At 41.3% G+C, this 13,993-nt stretch overlaps 1 protein-coding gene across 2 annotated transcripts in view; it reads left to right on the plus strand.

The window, feature by feature from the left end:
* Positions 1–12,740, plus strand: part of TAC1 (tachykinin precursor 1) — a 112,832-nt gene extending 100,092 nt beyond the window's left edge. For both annotated transcript variants that reach the window (XM_069648541.1, XM_069648542.1), the window contains one exon: positions 12,115–12,740. In XM_069648541.1, the coding sequence (XP_069504642.1) occupies positions 12,115–12,164 (50 nt within the window). In that variant the 3' untranslated portion in view covers positions 12,165–12,740. The remainder of the gene's footprint in view (positions 1–12,114) is intronic.
* The last annotated feature ends 1,253 nt before the right edge of the window (positions 12,741–13,993 follow it).

The following is a 13,993-nucleotide window of genomic DNA, read 5'->3' on the forward strand; positions in this document are numbered from 1 at the left end:
AAATTAGCATATCATCCATCATCACCTCAGTGGTCAGCTGTCAATTAAGGCTTTGAACTTCTCCTTGTAAATGTTCTTTGCTCTGGAGAATACAGGGGAGTGAAGGCACGCTCTGCCCCCATGCGTAGTTGTGACCGGCGTGTTCATCCAACTTCCTCCATTCACGTGACTGAAGACGACAAAATCGAGCTCTAGTGCATTTAAAATACTATTTTTTAATAGACCTCTGATGTCTTCCTTGTTTTGTCCATACCCTCTGAATAGGAGTTTTGTTCTTTCACACGATTTGTAACTACTTTCTGCTCATCCACACCTGATAATACCTCAGCTTTTTGGGCTTCATCCAAACTCGCCTTGCTGAGATCTGCTTCGTTTAATTCAATTACTTTTTCAGCTGCGGCACACTGGAAAAAGAGGCCCTCGCCCTTTTAAGTCCAGCTCTGCTATAGCACGTTGTGAAAACATCCATACTTCACTTGATTCCTATATGTATACGTTGGCGCTTGCCGCAATCTATTAACTATGTAGCCAGCCTTAAGAATACTTTGTCTGCTTGCGTTTCATTTGAGTATCTACACATATAAAATGAATCAATGTCTTTATCATTTCTTGTAGCATAAGTTTCTGCATCTTGAGCCCAAGATGTCCCTTATCTTTGATACATTCTTGAGGCATTATAGAATGTTTTCATTATCTTGTCTCTGCATCTCTTCCATGTATGTCAGTTCAGCTTCATGTGTGTCGTTACCAATCTGCTCTTTCACTCATTGGTTCTGCTTCTTCTGGGATTTCATTTAAGTGGCCATCATACTGTCTTGTATCCAGGTATGGTTTTCTTAATGGGAACCTCCCCTCCTTTGTATTGGTATTTTCAATGGGACTGCACGTGTCTTGCATTCTGGTACCCAACATATAGGCAATGTGGTTGAGATGGTTGAGGTGAGGGTACTTTGCTCCTCCTCTACAGAAGGTCCAGTCATTTTTTCCAACATGTACCTTCAATGATGCACATTTTGTGCCATCTAAAATTGATAGCTCTAGTCCATATAAAATAGATGGCAAGATTTTTCCCACATAAAATGTCCTTAAAGGAATCATAAAATACTTACAATATTTATAATATACTTTTTGCATCAATGCATATAGCTGGACCAATTTCATCTCTAGCATAGAAGCTATACTGGACCATGAACACCTATCTGAAATATAATTGCCACTGTAAATAATACTGTTGACTATTTTTTTTATTTTGTTCACTTCACCATCCATGAGATTTTAGGTTTGAAACTCCAAGCAGAAATATTTAAACTCATGATTTGAGAGGATTTAAACACAAGTTATTCTTTAAAAAAAAATCAAACAATGCAATGCTCTTGGCAGACCTATTTGCATTGTGTCAAACAAAATAATATCATCTGCGAAACAGAGAACAGGAAGCAAAACATAAGCTAACTTTGGTGGAAATATATTCTGAGGAAGTAAAACATGTGTAATATCAGATAAACACAAATTCAATAGACATGGTGTGAGGAGGCACGCTTGCTGCAGACCTGTAAACATCATTAAAGTAGTGTTCTGGAAACCCTCATTATTTCTTCTTATATTCAATGATGTCCCCATATCTAACAGAAAACAAATTTTTAAAAGGCCATTAGAGATACCCCAATTTGACAATTTGTTCCAAAGTTTGACATAATTGAACGCGCACAAGAGGTCTACCATAGCCATATACACTGGTTCTAAATCTGTGCTTGTCTTTGAAGCTACGTACACAAAATCCCATTAAGAGAGGGGTCATTCCCTTTGTGTAAACCTGTTTGGAGCTTGATCGGGCACCCAATTGTTTGTCCCCAATCATTGAGATCGTCCAATAAAAGTGACAAGAAGATTTTTGAAGATGTATCCAACAAGGCAATCAGCCTGTAATTGGCTAGGTTTAAGCAGTCTCCTTTTTTGAAGACAGGCACAATATAACAAGCACTCCATGATTTGGGGAGTACACATTGAAGTGCAATATTAGAAAAAGGTTCAAACAGAATTGCCGACTAAAGAGTAGGGTTATCTTTCATCACCATGTTTGGTAAACCATCAAGGCATATCACATTTGACGATTTACCCTTCTTTATTGTGGTCTCAATATCATATCCTATGAAAGAACCCAAGCAACGACCAAATAAGCTGGGATAATGATCCAACAAAGTGTAACTCTTAGCTCCAAACCTCTGGCCCAGGAAGTGTGACCATTTTGCATGGGCGGCTCACCACTGGCCCAATCAGAACAGAGTGCGACTTGAGTTGCTAAGGCAACGCAGTCCAGGGTGGAACCCAGACAGAGTGGCATCAGTTGGAGGGCTTCTGTGGAGAAGCCCACCAACAAGTGGAACAAAGGGCCCAACCTTGGTTGGAGTTACAGAGACGGACACGAACGCCATTTTAGAAAAGAGTTCTGGCAAAAAGACCCAACCGTTGATTTAATATTAAATAAATAAACTGGCGGTATCTTTAACATTGCACCAAAAAGTGGTGCGTTTAAAATCAATGGGAAAATCCCGTAGGGAAATATTCCGGTGGAATATTTTGCGTGGTAACCACTGCCACCAGCCAGAAACTCAACAAGGGGGGACTGGACAGTGCCCCCTCGGAAACAGACCCAGGGGCAATCGAATTAACCCCTTCCAGTACTTCCACAATATGATGGTTTGTACTGGTTCTGTTCACAATTTTGGACTAGTAAAGTCAATAATGACTTTACATGCCCTGAGAGACAGAAGTCAGTCCCAGGGTATGGAGTCTATGTTTGGGGGTCACTATGACACCCCTGTGTTACTGTACTCAGGGTGCTGTGTAACACATACACAAAAAAACAGATGATACCCTATGGAGTAAAAGACCCCATAGCCCATAAGCACACAAAAAGTCAGAGACATACCCCAAATCATGCCTAAGAGTGGGAGGAAAAAGAGTCTCACTCTTAGCAGGAGAAAAAAACAAACCCCAAAAATCCAGCAAAGCTGCTGGGGGACTCACTAGGTTTGGGAAATTAGCCTTATAAGAGAATTCTCCCTAACACCAATTCATATCTATTTGCACTTCCTTATCCTTAACCACATCTCACTAGACTCTAAGGATATGTCAGAATAAATACTTTTGATGCATACATTTTTGCCTGAACAGTTTTGTCATAAATAGGTCTGCGAACAAATTGTTGCTTGTGGGTATGGGTTACACTTTAAGTCCTGCAGTCCCACACCGTACTAGATAGTTGTTGAAAAAGGAAACTATAAATATCTAACTGAAAGTAAGCCACAGAAGTAAAGCTGACCATGTAAATTACATTACTCCATGTTTAAAAGTTATTTTCACTGCATCTTTACGATGCACAGGCCTTTTTGAAAAAGTAAAACTGTTCTGACATCATTATTATTGTTATTAGGGTGTTCATTTGTATTTGTATTCATTGTGTTTTATATAGCGCCTTTGTCCAAAGCACTTTACATAGGACAGTCAACAATATAATGAAACAGAATGCAAATCAGCGTTCATAAACAGTAACATTCAAACTGTGTTCGTAAATAGTAACAATTAATTATCATTCCTGGGAGTAATCAGTCAATCAGTGTTCATAAACAGTAACAATCAATTAGCGTTCCTTAGAGTAAATTAATGAATGAATCAGTGTTCAAAGCAGATTAAATCAATTAGCGGACTGTAGCAGGTGGGTTTTTAGAGAGGAACTGAACAGAGGATAGGAAGAAATGGAGCGAAGAGACATGGGAAGCATGTTCCAGATAAGAGGGACTAGGAGCTGGAACAAGCGAAAACGGGATTGGGCGCAAGGGGGACATGGGACATTGAGTCTAAAATGATTAGTAGAGCGGAGGGAGCGAGATGGAGAGTAAAAAGAAAGGAGAGATGCAAGGTAGTCAGGAGCAAGGCTATAGAGACATTTAAATACAAGACAGAGAAAGTTGGGTCATGGTAGGAGAGAGGACAGAGTGAGCAAATTGAAGAATGATAGATTTAAGAGGAGAAACATGTGTGGGAAAGACCAAAGAACAGAAAAGAACAATAGAATAGTCGGGAGAAGACTAGTGAGGAGATGAGGAGTTTTGTAGTGTGGAAATTGAGAAAAGGGTGTACTTTGCGAATGTTGTAGAGATGAAATCGACAGGCGCTGGGTGTAAGGGAGATGTGGTGGTCACAGGAGAGATTAGAGTCAAAGTAAATGCCAAGATTGCGGGCAGAGGGAGCGATTGAGAGACAGGAGAGAGGAAAAGAGATGGAAGAGTGAGGAGATTGCAAAATGAGAGTGTTTGTGGGAAAGAATAGGACCTCTGTTTTTTCAGCATTGAGAGTGAGGAAGTGAGAGGTCATCCAGGACTTGATGGCGGTGAGGCAGGATGAGAGAGTCTGATGAATGTCTGAGGAGAAGGGCGAGAAGAATAGAAAGAGCTTGGTGTCGTAAGCGTAGAAGGGGTTTGACACTCCAAAGGATGAGATAATGCAGAGAAAAAAAGGTGCAATAAGCTGGATGGTGGGCAATTGGCAGCATGGGGGGAGACAGTGGGAGCAGATCATCGAGTCTCAGGCAGGGTGGTGAGTGAAGGGTGTGTGCACTTAGGTGTTAATGAGGAGCCATTCCTTGAAGAGGAAGGTCTTGTGCTCTTTCCTGAACTGAAGAAGTAATAGGTTCAAGTCTGATGTTGACAAGGTTCCAGAATCTTGGAATGTAGACAGATGAGGCATGTCTTCTGGTTATTTCCTTCCTGCACTGTCATAATTCAAGGCTGCACATTTCCTTACTTCTGTTGGATTGCAGGCCTCTGGAAATGCTGAGCTTCTCAGTGAGGTAGGTTGGGGACTTCAAGATTATAGCCTTGTAGATGATGCAACAGGATTTGAAGATGATACAGGCTTGCAGTGGGGGCCAGTGCAGTTCTATGAGGGTCAGGGTGATGTGGTTGGATTTGCAGAGTCCTTTAATGAGTCTTGCTGCAGCCTGCAGGACACATTTCAGGGGTGCTGGGGTAGTTGCCAGATGGCCTTTCAAAAGGGCATTGCCACCATTCAGGTGACAGAGAACCAAGGCTTGAACAGTGGATCTGAAGCAGTTTTCTGTGATGAAGAGCTTGATTTTCTGCAGCAGAGAAAGTTGGTACCAGGCCGTTTGTGTCTTCCTTGCTATTTGAACATGAGGTGTCTGTCGTTGTTGAACCCAAGGAACTTGCCACAGTGTGCCAGCTGGGTTGTGAATCTCTCAAGGTTGATAGCAGAGATCCAGGTATGGATGTCAGGGTGTTTGGTGTTGTTGGTTAGCAGCAGGAATTCAGTCTTAGAGGGGTTGAGCTTCAGGTAAGCACTGGACATCCATGATTGGATCAATGTGAGGCAGGCCTTGAGCCTGTGTATGTCTTCGATGGAGGATATACAGAGGTAGATCTGCATATTGGTGAATGTGGATGTTGTGTAGAGTGGGGAGGGTTCTGAGAGGGTCAATGCACAGATTGAAGATCACAGTGGACAGCATGGACCCTTGTGGTGATGGGTAGAGTTGGTGATCTGGAAGAATCCATTTGTACGAACTGTTGGCGGTAGCATTTGAACCAGCTGGGGACAATCTCGATGATCCCTATGCAGCCATGTAGATTGTTGGTGAGTGTCTGGTGGTCTACTATGTCAAATGCTGCTGAGAGGTCAGTGGGAACAAGGAGGCAAGGATGGCCATCATCAAGGATTTGAAGGGCATCATCGATCACCTTGATGGTAGCTGTTTCTGTGCTACATCTGGGTTTGAAGCCAGATTGGTAGGACTGAAGAAGGTTATTGGCTTTGATGGGTTGGAGTTGTGTGACTACTGCTTTCTCAAGGACCCTATTTAGGAAGGGAAGATGGATAATGGGGCTGTAGTTGCTGAGATCGTCAGGGTCCAGTTTTGGTTTCTTAAGAAGTGGGAGGATTTGTCCGGTGTTGAGTGTCAAGGGGAAGGTGTCTTGAGTTAGGGAGCTGTTGATGATTGTCAGATAGGGGAGGAGTACTTCAGTCAGAAGGGTCTTCAGTAAGGAGGCAGGGAGGATGTCATCCACATACGATGTGGCCTTGAGGGATGCCACAGAGTCAGTGAAGTCTTTCATAGTTAGTATCGTGAAAGTTGTCCAGGTAGTTGCAGTTTTGAAAGATGGGATGCGTATTGTGCTGTCAGTTGTGGCGTTGGTGTCTATGTGTTGGCAGACCATGTTGATCTTGTTGATGAAGAAAGAGTTGATGGCGGTGGATTGTTCGATGTAGTGTGCTACGGGTGGGTCAGTCAGAGGGGTGATGCATTGCTTGATGTTTTGAAGAGGGCTCTGCTTTCATTGTTTGCCTTGGCTATGGTGTTTTGGTAGTAGTTGGCCTTGGCAGTGTTGATCAGTCGCCTTCATGCAGCACAGAGTTCCTTGAGCAGGGCGAGGTTGGATGCGCTGAAGGATTTTCCCCCATTCTTTTCTTGTTTTCTGATTGTTTGTTTGAGGTTGAGTTCTCAAGTCTACCAGTGAGCTAAACTTTTAGGCTTTAGGGTGCACCATTTCACTGGGGCATGGTGGTTGATGTTGTTTGTGAGGGTGGTGTTGAGTTCTTGGAGAATCGAGTTGCAGTCCTTGTTCGTCAGGACTACATGGAGGTGGAGTTTGGTGAGGTCTTCTGTGAGAAACTCAACTGGTACGTTCTTGAAGGATCTGACGGCTTGATTGCTTGGCATTATGAGAGTCTTCTCTAGAAAATGTGACCAAATACGATATGTTAGTATGTATTCATATTATAACATTATTAATTATTATTAAATAATACATATTAATAGATTATACACATATACATATTAATAGCTTCATCAAATGTTGTTGCACACATTCAAGTGACATGTCCCTGATTTCACCTTGATCATGCAAACCTGCAAATCCCAATTTCATTGATGAGACGAATTCCTACCAGAAGTTATGCAAGAAAATAAGAGGAAGGGTTTAAATTATTCAGAATAATCAACTTTCACATGTCTACAATATGATCAACCTATGAAATCAAGGGGTTTAGTCTCTGGAAGTCCCAACCAGTTAAGCAAGCCAACGGTAAGATTTCACCAATCAGAAATTGTGATGAAATATAATTTAGTGTGGGAAAATGGGCCTGTTCAAGAAGATACCGACAGGAAGTATTGATAGAGCTTTGGGATTCTGAAGACTGCAGACTGGGACTCTGTCTGAATTGGATGAGTACTGAGGAGGGGTGACATCTTGAGGGATGAGAGGGAAATGGGCCTTGTCCAAGAGGAAACCTGAAGTTGATTTTACCTGGAGTGAGATGATGGAATGATGATGGCAAAGCAAGAATACATGTGTGTGCATTTCACTTGAGATTCAAAATGTTCATGACAAGTACTGTATTTAAAATGCCCCTCTATTAAAAGGTTCTACATACCAAGAATAATCACATAATATATTTACAGACAATTTCCTTTCTGCCTCATTTCTATTTCTAATGATGATTGAAATGTGAGCCCATTTTTAAGTGAATCCCTGTTCCATGTTCACGTGTGGTTGAGGTGGTGGTTGATAGAGTGCTGCAGGAGTTTGCCTATGCTCACATGTTCTGATATTTTACACTATTTCAGCTAGGCTGACAATCTAACCAGATACAAGTCCTGCTCCATCCTTCCTCTGAGGAATGTTATTCAGATCAATGCCCCCATACTATGGATAGGTAAACCTAGCACCAATACATTGTGGAAATCAGTCATTTGGTGCTTTGCCTTTGTTGGCACAGTCCTACAGAGTTAGAATAATAAATATTGAAGACCTGAAATAGCTCATATTTGAAAGTACGGAAACAGATTAATGAGTCAGACTGTTAGAGGAAGTTCTCACCTTTTGTTAAACCCTCTCTTGTTCACTTCATGCAAATACTCAGTGATTACCACTGAAGTGGCTTCAGCCATTGAAGAAGCCCACATCCCTGCAATCTCAAGCAAGGTGTGATGCCTCAATGGAATCCCTGAAGGAACTGCTGTACTCAGCTTGCCAACTCGTCAAAATGTCTTCCACGCCCACTTAGCTGTACTGACATAAAATTCAAGCATAAAATATCATTTTTTAATCTTTGAAAGCTACCATTTAGGGTAATGGTGCAACTAAAGTCAGGTACAAACTTATCAAAATTAGTATTATATAAAATATATGTTCACAATGTATAGAGTAAAGAACCTTTGATTTACATTTCTTTAAAGAAAAAAACTAGTTGAAGTAAGTTTTGAAACTTTTAGAAATATTATTCGAATTATATATTTTTCTACACTTAATAAAGACTACATTTTTAAAAGAGCATATATTAATTTTGTCATATGTTTATCAATGGATATTTTTCTTAAAAGTATCAAACACATTTAAACATGTATGTTCCAATATGTTTCATTTTACTACATATGATATTTTGTGATTTTAACAGATTTATTTTATTTTGTAAGATTTATTTTGTAAGATTTTGAATTTTACTAGAGTGTTAAATGAAAAATGTATTCAGGATTGTATAATGTAAAAAGAACCACACACATTCAATGAATGAAATTAATATTTTGTGCACAAGACTAGCTATCTGCAATGAAAAGAAGAAAGCATTTGCAAGTAAAACTTGAATTCCACAGCCTTAACATTTTCAGGTTTGGTGGTTATGCCCTAATTGCTACAACCACATAAGAGGATTACCACTTACAAACAGTGACATCATGCCACATGTCCCCCGGAAAGAGTAGGGTTGAAAGACATGGGTGTCCACTTCTGACAAAAACATGGGGTATTAGCGTAGTAAGTTTGGGAATGACGTGACACATTACAGTACCTTTTTGACACTTGACATACATAAACGAGTCATACAGAAATCTTATTTTTATTTGCATCAAGTTGTTGTTTGTGGCTCTTGTGGTTTTAGCTTATTCTTCATAGCATAGATTTCACAGGCACAGTGTTACTTTACGTTCACACTACGGTAGCCATCTGCCGTTTCAAGTCATCTAAAACATGGCCTTTAGGTCTACAGGAATATGTGCCTCTAGCCTTGGAATCTCATTATTTATTTCTTACTCTGCCCTTTTCCTCATATGCCCTAGTCAATTCATGGGAGTTGTGCCTTTGCTCATTTTGCATTTGCGGACTGTGCATTTAGAGCACTGTTATGGTAGTTGCTAGCCATCAGTGCTACAGCCAAGTGTGCAGCCATCTTTTTATTCCAGTTGGCCTAATACCTGTCTTCTAAATACGGATAAGCTGGTGCAGGACTATAAGACACAACCCACGTCAGTACGTTCAAGGTGACATCTTCGACATTTGTGTAGTTTTACACAGTTACATGCCACACATGCTGAATCTGTTATCTGAATCCCCTGGAGCTGGTTGTGATTTAGCATATTCAAACCCCAGTTATGTTCATTTTTGTCAGTAATTTCTGTCAGTATTTAGAAGTTCTTGCCATTTGCCACAAAGAGACTTAGGGTCTCAGAGGTGAATTCTGATTGAGCATGCTTGGTAGATTTGTCATACATTTAAAAAATCTTTTGTCTTCTTGACACCAAAGTTGAGTTTACAGAATTCTAGTACATTCTGCAAAATCCAAATATTTTAATAATTTCAGTTTGCCAAGCCCAGCTATGCTGCAACACAAAATGCAGGGCCTGATAATGAGGGCCCCTAAGCTTCTTAAAGAAGTCGGGGCCCTCCCTGATACTCACAGGTTGGTTACTACACATGCACAATGCCCCTGATGATTGTGCTGTTGCCCACACACTGCGTTTTTGAAAAAAGAAGTTCAGACTTTCATCTAACATAAAAAACAAAGGTACTGGTGCCTGCCCATTTACCAGCCACCACTGTGCACTACCACTAACATTATTCTTCATATGCCAGTGGTGGAGGCAACTTTTGGTGCTCAGTGGGACGGGCAGGGGGAGGGGCACTGGCATTGTAAATGATTCAAGGTTAATAGTGGCAAATTAGCACAAGCAACCAGTTGTAGTGAAGTTATCTTCAAGGGGGAGTCTACCATGAGTAAACTTTAAAAATAATGTGTTGAAATTGTGTACTTTATAGCACAATGTTTGAGAAAAAATAGGCTAAAAGCCAGACAATTTACAATTGGTCCTTTAGGGCAACACGTAATCTAGTCCAGTAGATGGCATGTAACCAACATTCAGATAATGCTTGTGTCTACCCTATATGCCAGCATTGGCACTACAAATTACTTTCATGAAGCTGCACTCAAAATATATGCCGACATTCCCACTGTAAATCACTGTGATGTTACAGCTGCGTTATTTGCCAGTATGTGTAATAGGTCCTCAAGAAGCCATAACTACAATCTTTGCCAGTGTAGTAGGTAAATAGCTTCCATGACGCTTACTGTATCTTTGCCATTATGGTAATTGTAAATGTCATAGAGCTGAAGCCATAATCTATACCAGAATCCCCAATCTAGTACTTTGATGATCAGGGCTGGAATGGGAACAAAAAGTGCCCCTGGAATTTCTTTTTAAAAGTGGCCCCATATTTCGCTGGCGGTGCGAGCACAGTGCGTGAGTCCAACCCTCCTATGAGGGGTTTGGGAGTATCCCCCAAGGAAATGTTAAACACAATTCATCAAAATTAGTGCATTTAAAGCATGTTTTAAACATATACCTGTTCCAACTCTAGCAGGCATGACACCACCTTTCATCTTTCTGAGGTAAAAAAAAGTAGCATCATTGACTTTAGAGTTTAGTGACTCCAATTAGTTATGTTACTAAGTATGAAATGATACATCTGTGGATGGAAGCGTCACATAAAGATATTATATTTATGAACTGTGCAATCCCTAGTTTTCAGAAGATCAACCATGAAACTATATACTATGAGAAAACATATGTAAATGAATACATCGCTGCAGCCATGTAACTGTTCTAAATGTGGCCCTTATAAACCATACCCAGCGCTGCAGTGTCCATGGCTTGTGTGCAGAGTACATGGGGCAAAGGGGCCAACTGCCACCTTAGTTCTTTAGCAATTGGTCAGGAACCTCACGTTGCCCCTGTAGAGATGTTTTATTAGTCTTCTGTTCTTATATCTTAAATGCTCTTTGCGCACGGTAAGTAATGCTGGAGATAAGTTTTGACCCCTTAAGCCCTGTAAATGAATTATGCAGTACGTTTTAAGCAATATTGGGAATCCACCACTGTGTTTATTAACTGTCCAGTGCCAAGTGAAAGCTGCAAAGGTAGTGCAGCAGGTTGAGGAACTGTTGCTGTGAAATATGCTTAGTGCTGCCTGGCTTTTTTCCAATTCTTACTGAAAGACGTGCTGTGAAATGCACTCTTTCGACATGGGCAGGGGGTCTGCCTTCCTAAATTCGCTGAGTTCCTTTCTCATAGTTAGGGGGGAATTTCTGTGTGCATAGTGAAAATCAAAAGGTGGCAATGGCGTCCACACTTGTGTGTGCGTGAGGAGTGAGCGGGCAGCAGTTTCTGGTGCCACCTTGTCGTTTTCTTTATCTTACACTAATTCATAACCATGCCCCTTGTTCTACAGGTGGCTCCTAGACCTGCCACCATCATCTTTTGCCCCCAAAGATGCATTTGACCCTTGTATTGAGATCTATCCATACGTGCAAGCTGGCCAAGCAGAAAACCAGTCCAAAGTCGTTGTTTGCCCAAGTGGCTCCTGTCCCAGCCCAGGCCTACTTCATAACCACTGTTCCACCCATCCCATCGCCTACACCCACAGGCCTATCTTCTAACCTAGACTTCCATCTCTGTCGACTCTTACCCATCCTCTGCCTCTCCAGTTGTCCTCCTTTCAGGCCAAAGCACACAGGAGTGCCTGCTGAGGGCTCCAGCCTCTGTTGTGTTTGTGTACCCCAGTCGCAATGGTGGCTAGGTGTACATTGCAATGAGTACATTTGTATTCAGTGATGTGTCAGGGCCCCACAGAGAGGGAAGGGGGTTGATAAGCTGTTCATCACCATTGCACCTTTCTTCTATTTCAGAGAAAGCTTGCCGGTCGAAGTTCTTTGTATATTTGCCCATGTAATTGTGCTGCAATCAATACTATGTTTTTTGTTTTTCAGGATCTTTTGAAAGGAATACGATGCACAATTATGAACGGAGACGCAAATAATTCACCCGAACATATCATTTATTTAACTTCATTTGTTTAAACTGGGGATGGAGTGTAAAATAAAATGCCCTCTGTAACGAAGAAATATTTATTTAATAACAAAAATTATTGTTGTTTTGCGTTGTACATTAAATAAAATGATTATTTTTCATATTGTGTGCGGTACATGTTGTGTGAAGTGTCTCGTGGTTTACCAAGTGAATACGACGCCCCATGATGAGCAGGTTGGCGGCGTGAAGTGTAGCACATTCTTTGATATAGCATATGAAGACACAGCCGATATGCTCAACAAAAGAAAAACAAATATTTTGTTACTTCGAAGCCATTGCATCATCTTCGTGACCAATGCAGAGCAAAACTGATGTAAAGTCCAGTGCCTCAATTTGTTTTTCCGGTTCAAATGTACTGTCATTTTGTTATTGAGCATATATTTATATCGCTGCAGCATGTCCTCTGTTGTGTGACCATATATTTTGAAAAAGGTTTGACTGTGAATCCAAAGTCTTCGTTTCATAGTCTGGAATTTTATGATAGTGACATTTTAAATAAAAAATACTTTTTGGATTTTGCAACATACTTTCCTTTGGTGCAGCAATGCAATTATTTGACTCATCAGAATGTATCAAATTGTATGGACCGTAAAGTACAGTCTATTCTAACTGATATAGAGGACACAAACCAACTGTTAGCAGCTTTTCTACAGTGAACCACCACCTGGAAGAGACTTTGCACTTGACAGATGGAAATATGGCAGCTACATAATTGGCATCTGTTGATTATTGTAGTTGAGTTTATTTCTTAATCCCAACATGCAGCTTCAAGGCACTTCTCATAAAACCAGCATCACACAAAGCAAACCACACGTAGACAAAAATATTACGATAAATAAAGAACTTCAACAGAAATGTGAATAGTCGTGACCTTCTGAACGTGATCATGGCCCTCATTACAACACCGGCGCTAAACCATGGTGCTATTAGCACCATGGTTGGTGCCGGTGTTGTAACGAGTCTGCCATGGTGAAATGGGGAAATACCGACCCATTCCAAGGTTGGCGGGGCAGTATTTCCCCATTTCACCATGGCCCTTCCCCATTCCCATTTTTGCCCCGTAGGGCTCAATGGGAATGGGGAAGGCGGCAATTACGGTACCGCAAATTGCGGTACCGTAATTGCCTGCGAGGTCCCTTTGCGGGTCCCTACTTTAACGGCTGGTCCAGACCAGCCGTTCAGGTCGGGTCCCACAAAGGGACTTCGTAGTAAGGCGCTAAGTGGTTAACGGCGCTGCAGCCTTTTACGGCACCGTTAACCACTTAGCGCCTGGGTCGTAATGAATCCCCATGAGTTTTAAGTGGTGAACAAAAGAGTAGGGACGAAAAATGTGGCTGCATGATAGCGCACACTTCTACTCCCTTGATTTAAAACATTCCCACTTTGTATATTCTTTTGCATCGATAATGGTATTACCATTCTTTCAGATTCCGAACAACTGTAATATAGCATCAGAATATCAGACCGCTGCTGCGGGCCATGAAACATGGCAGTCTGGATGGATTAAACTTTCACTGGAATATTTTGCCAAGCAGCTAGCCGATCAAGGTTGCATCTAATGGATGCAAGATGATTTCTTGTTCTCATGCCCCACACCAGACTGATGTCTTTGTTCTTTAGCACATGTAGATTAACCAGCAGTTTGTTGTTGGCCTCCATAAATATATTTTACTGCGCAACCACAGTGAAAACGTGAGAGCATGAATGAGGTTGGTTTAATAAAGGGGCATAGTTTTGCAATGAGCTTGAGTTGTATATGGCCACTCCTCATGACTGCGT

The sequence above is a fragment of the Ambystoma mexicanum genome, chromosome 2q (assembly GCF_040938575.1).
Source record: "Ambystoma mexicanum isolate Mex_15411 chromosome 2q, UKY_AmexF1_1, whole genome shotgun sequence".
NCBI lineage: Eukaryota > Metazoa > Chordata > Amphibia > Caudata > Ambystomatidae > Ambystoma > Ambystoma mexicanum.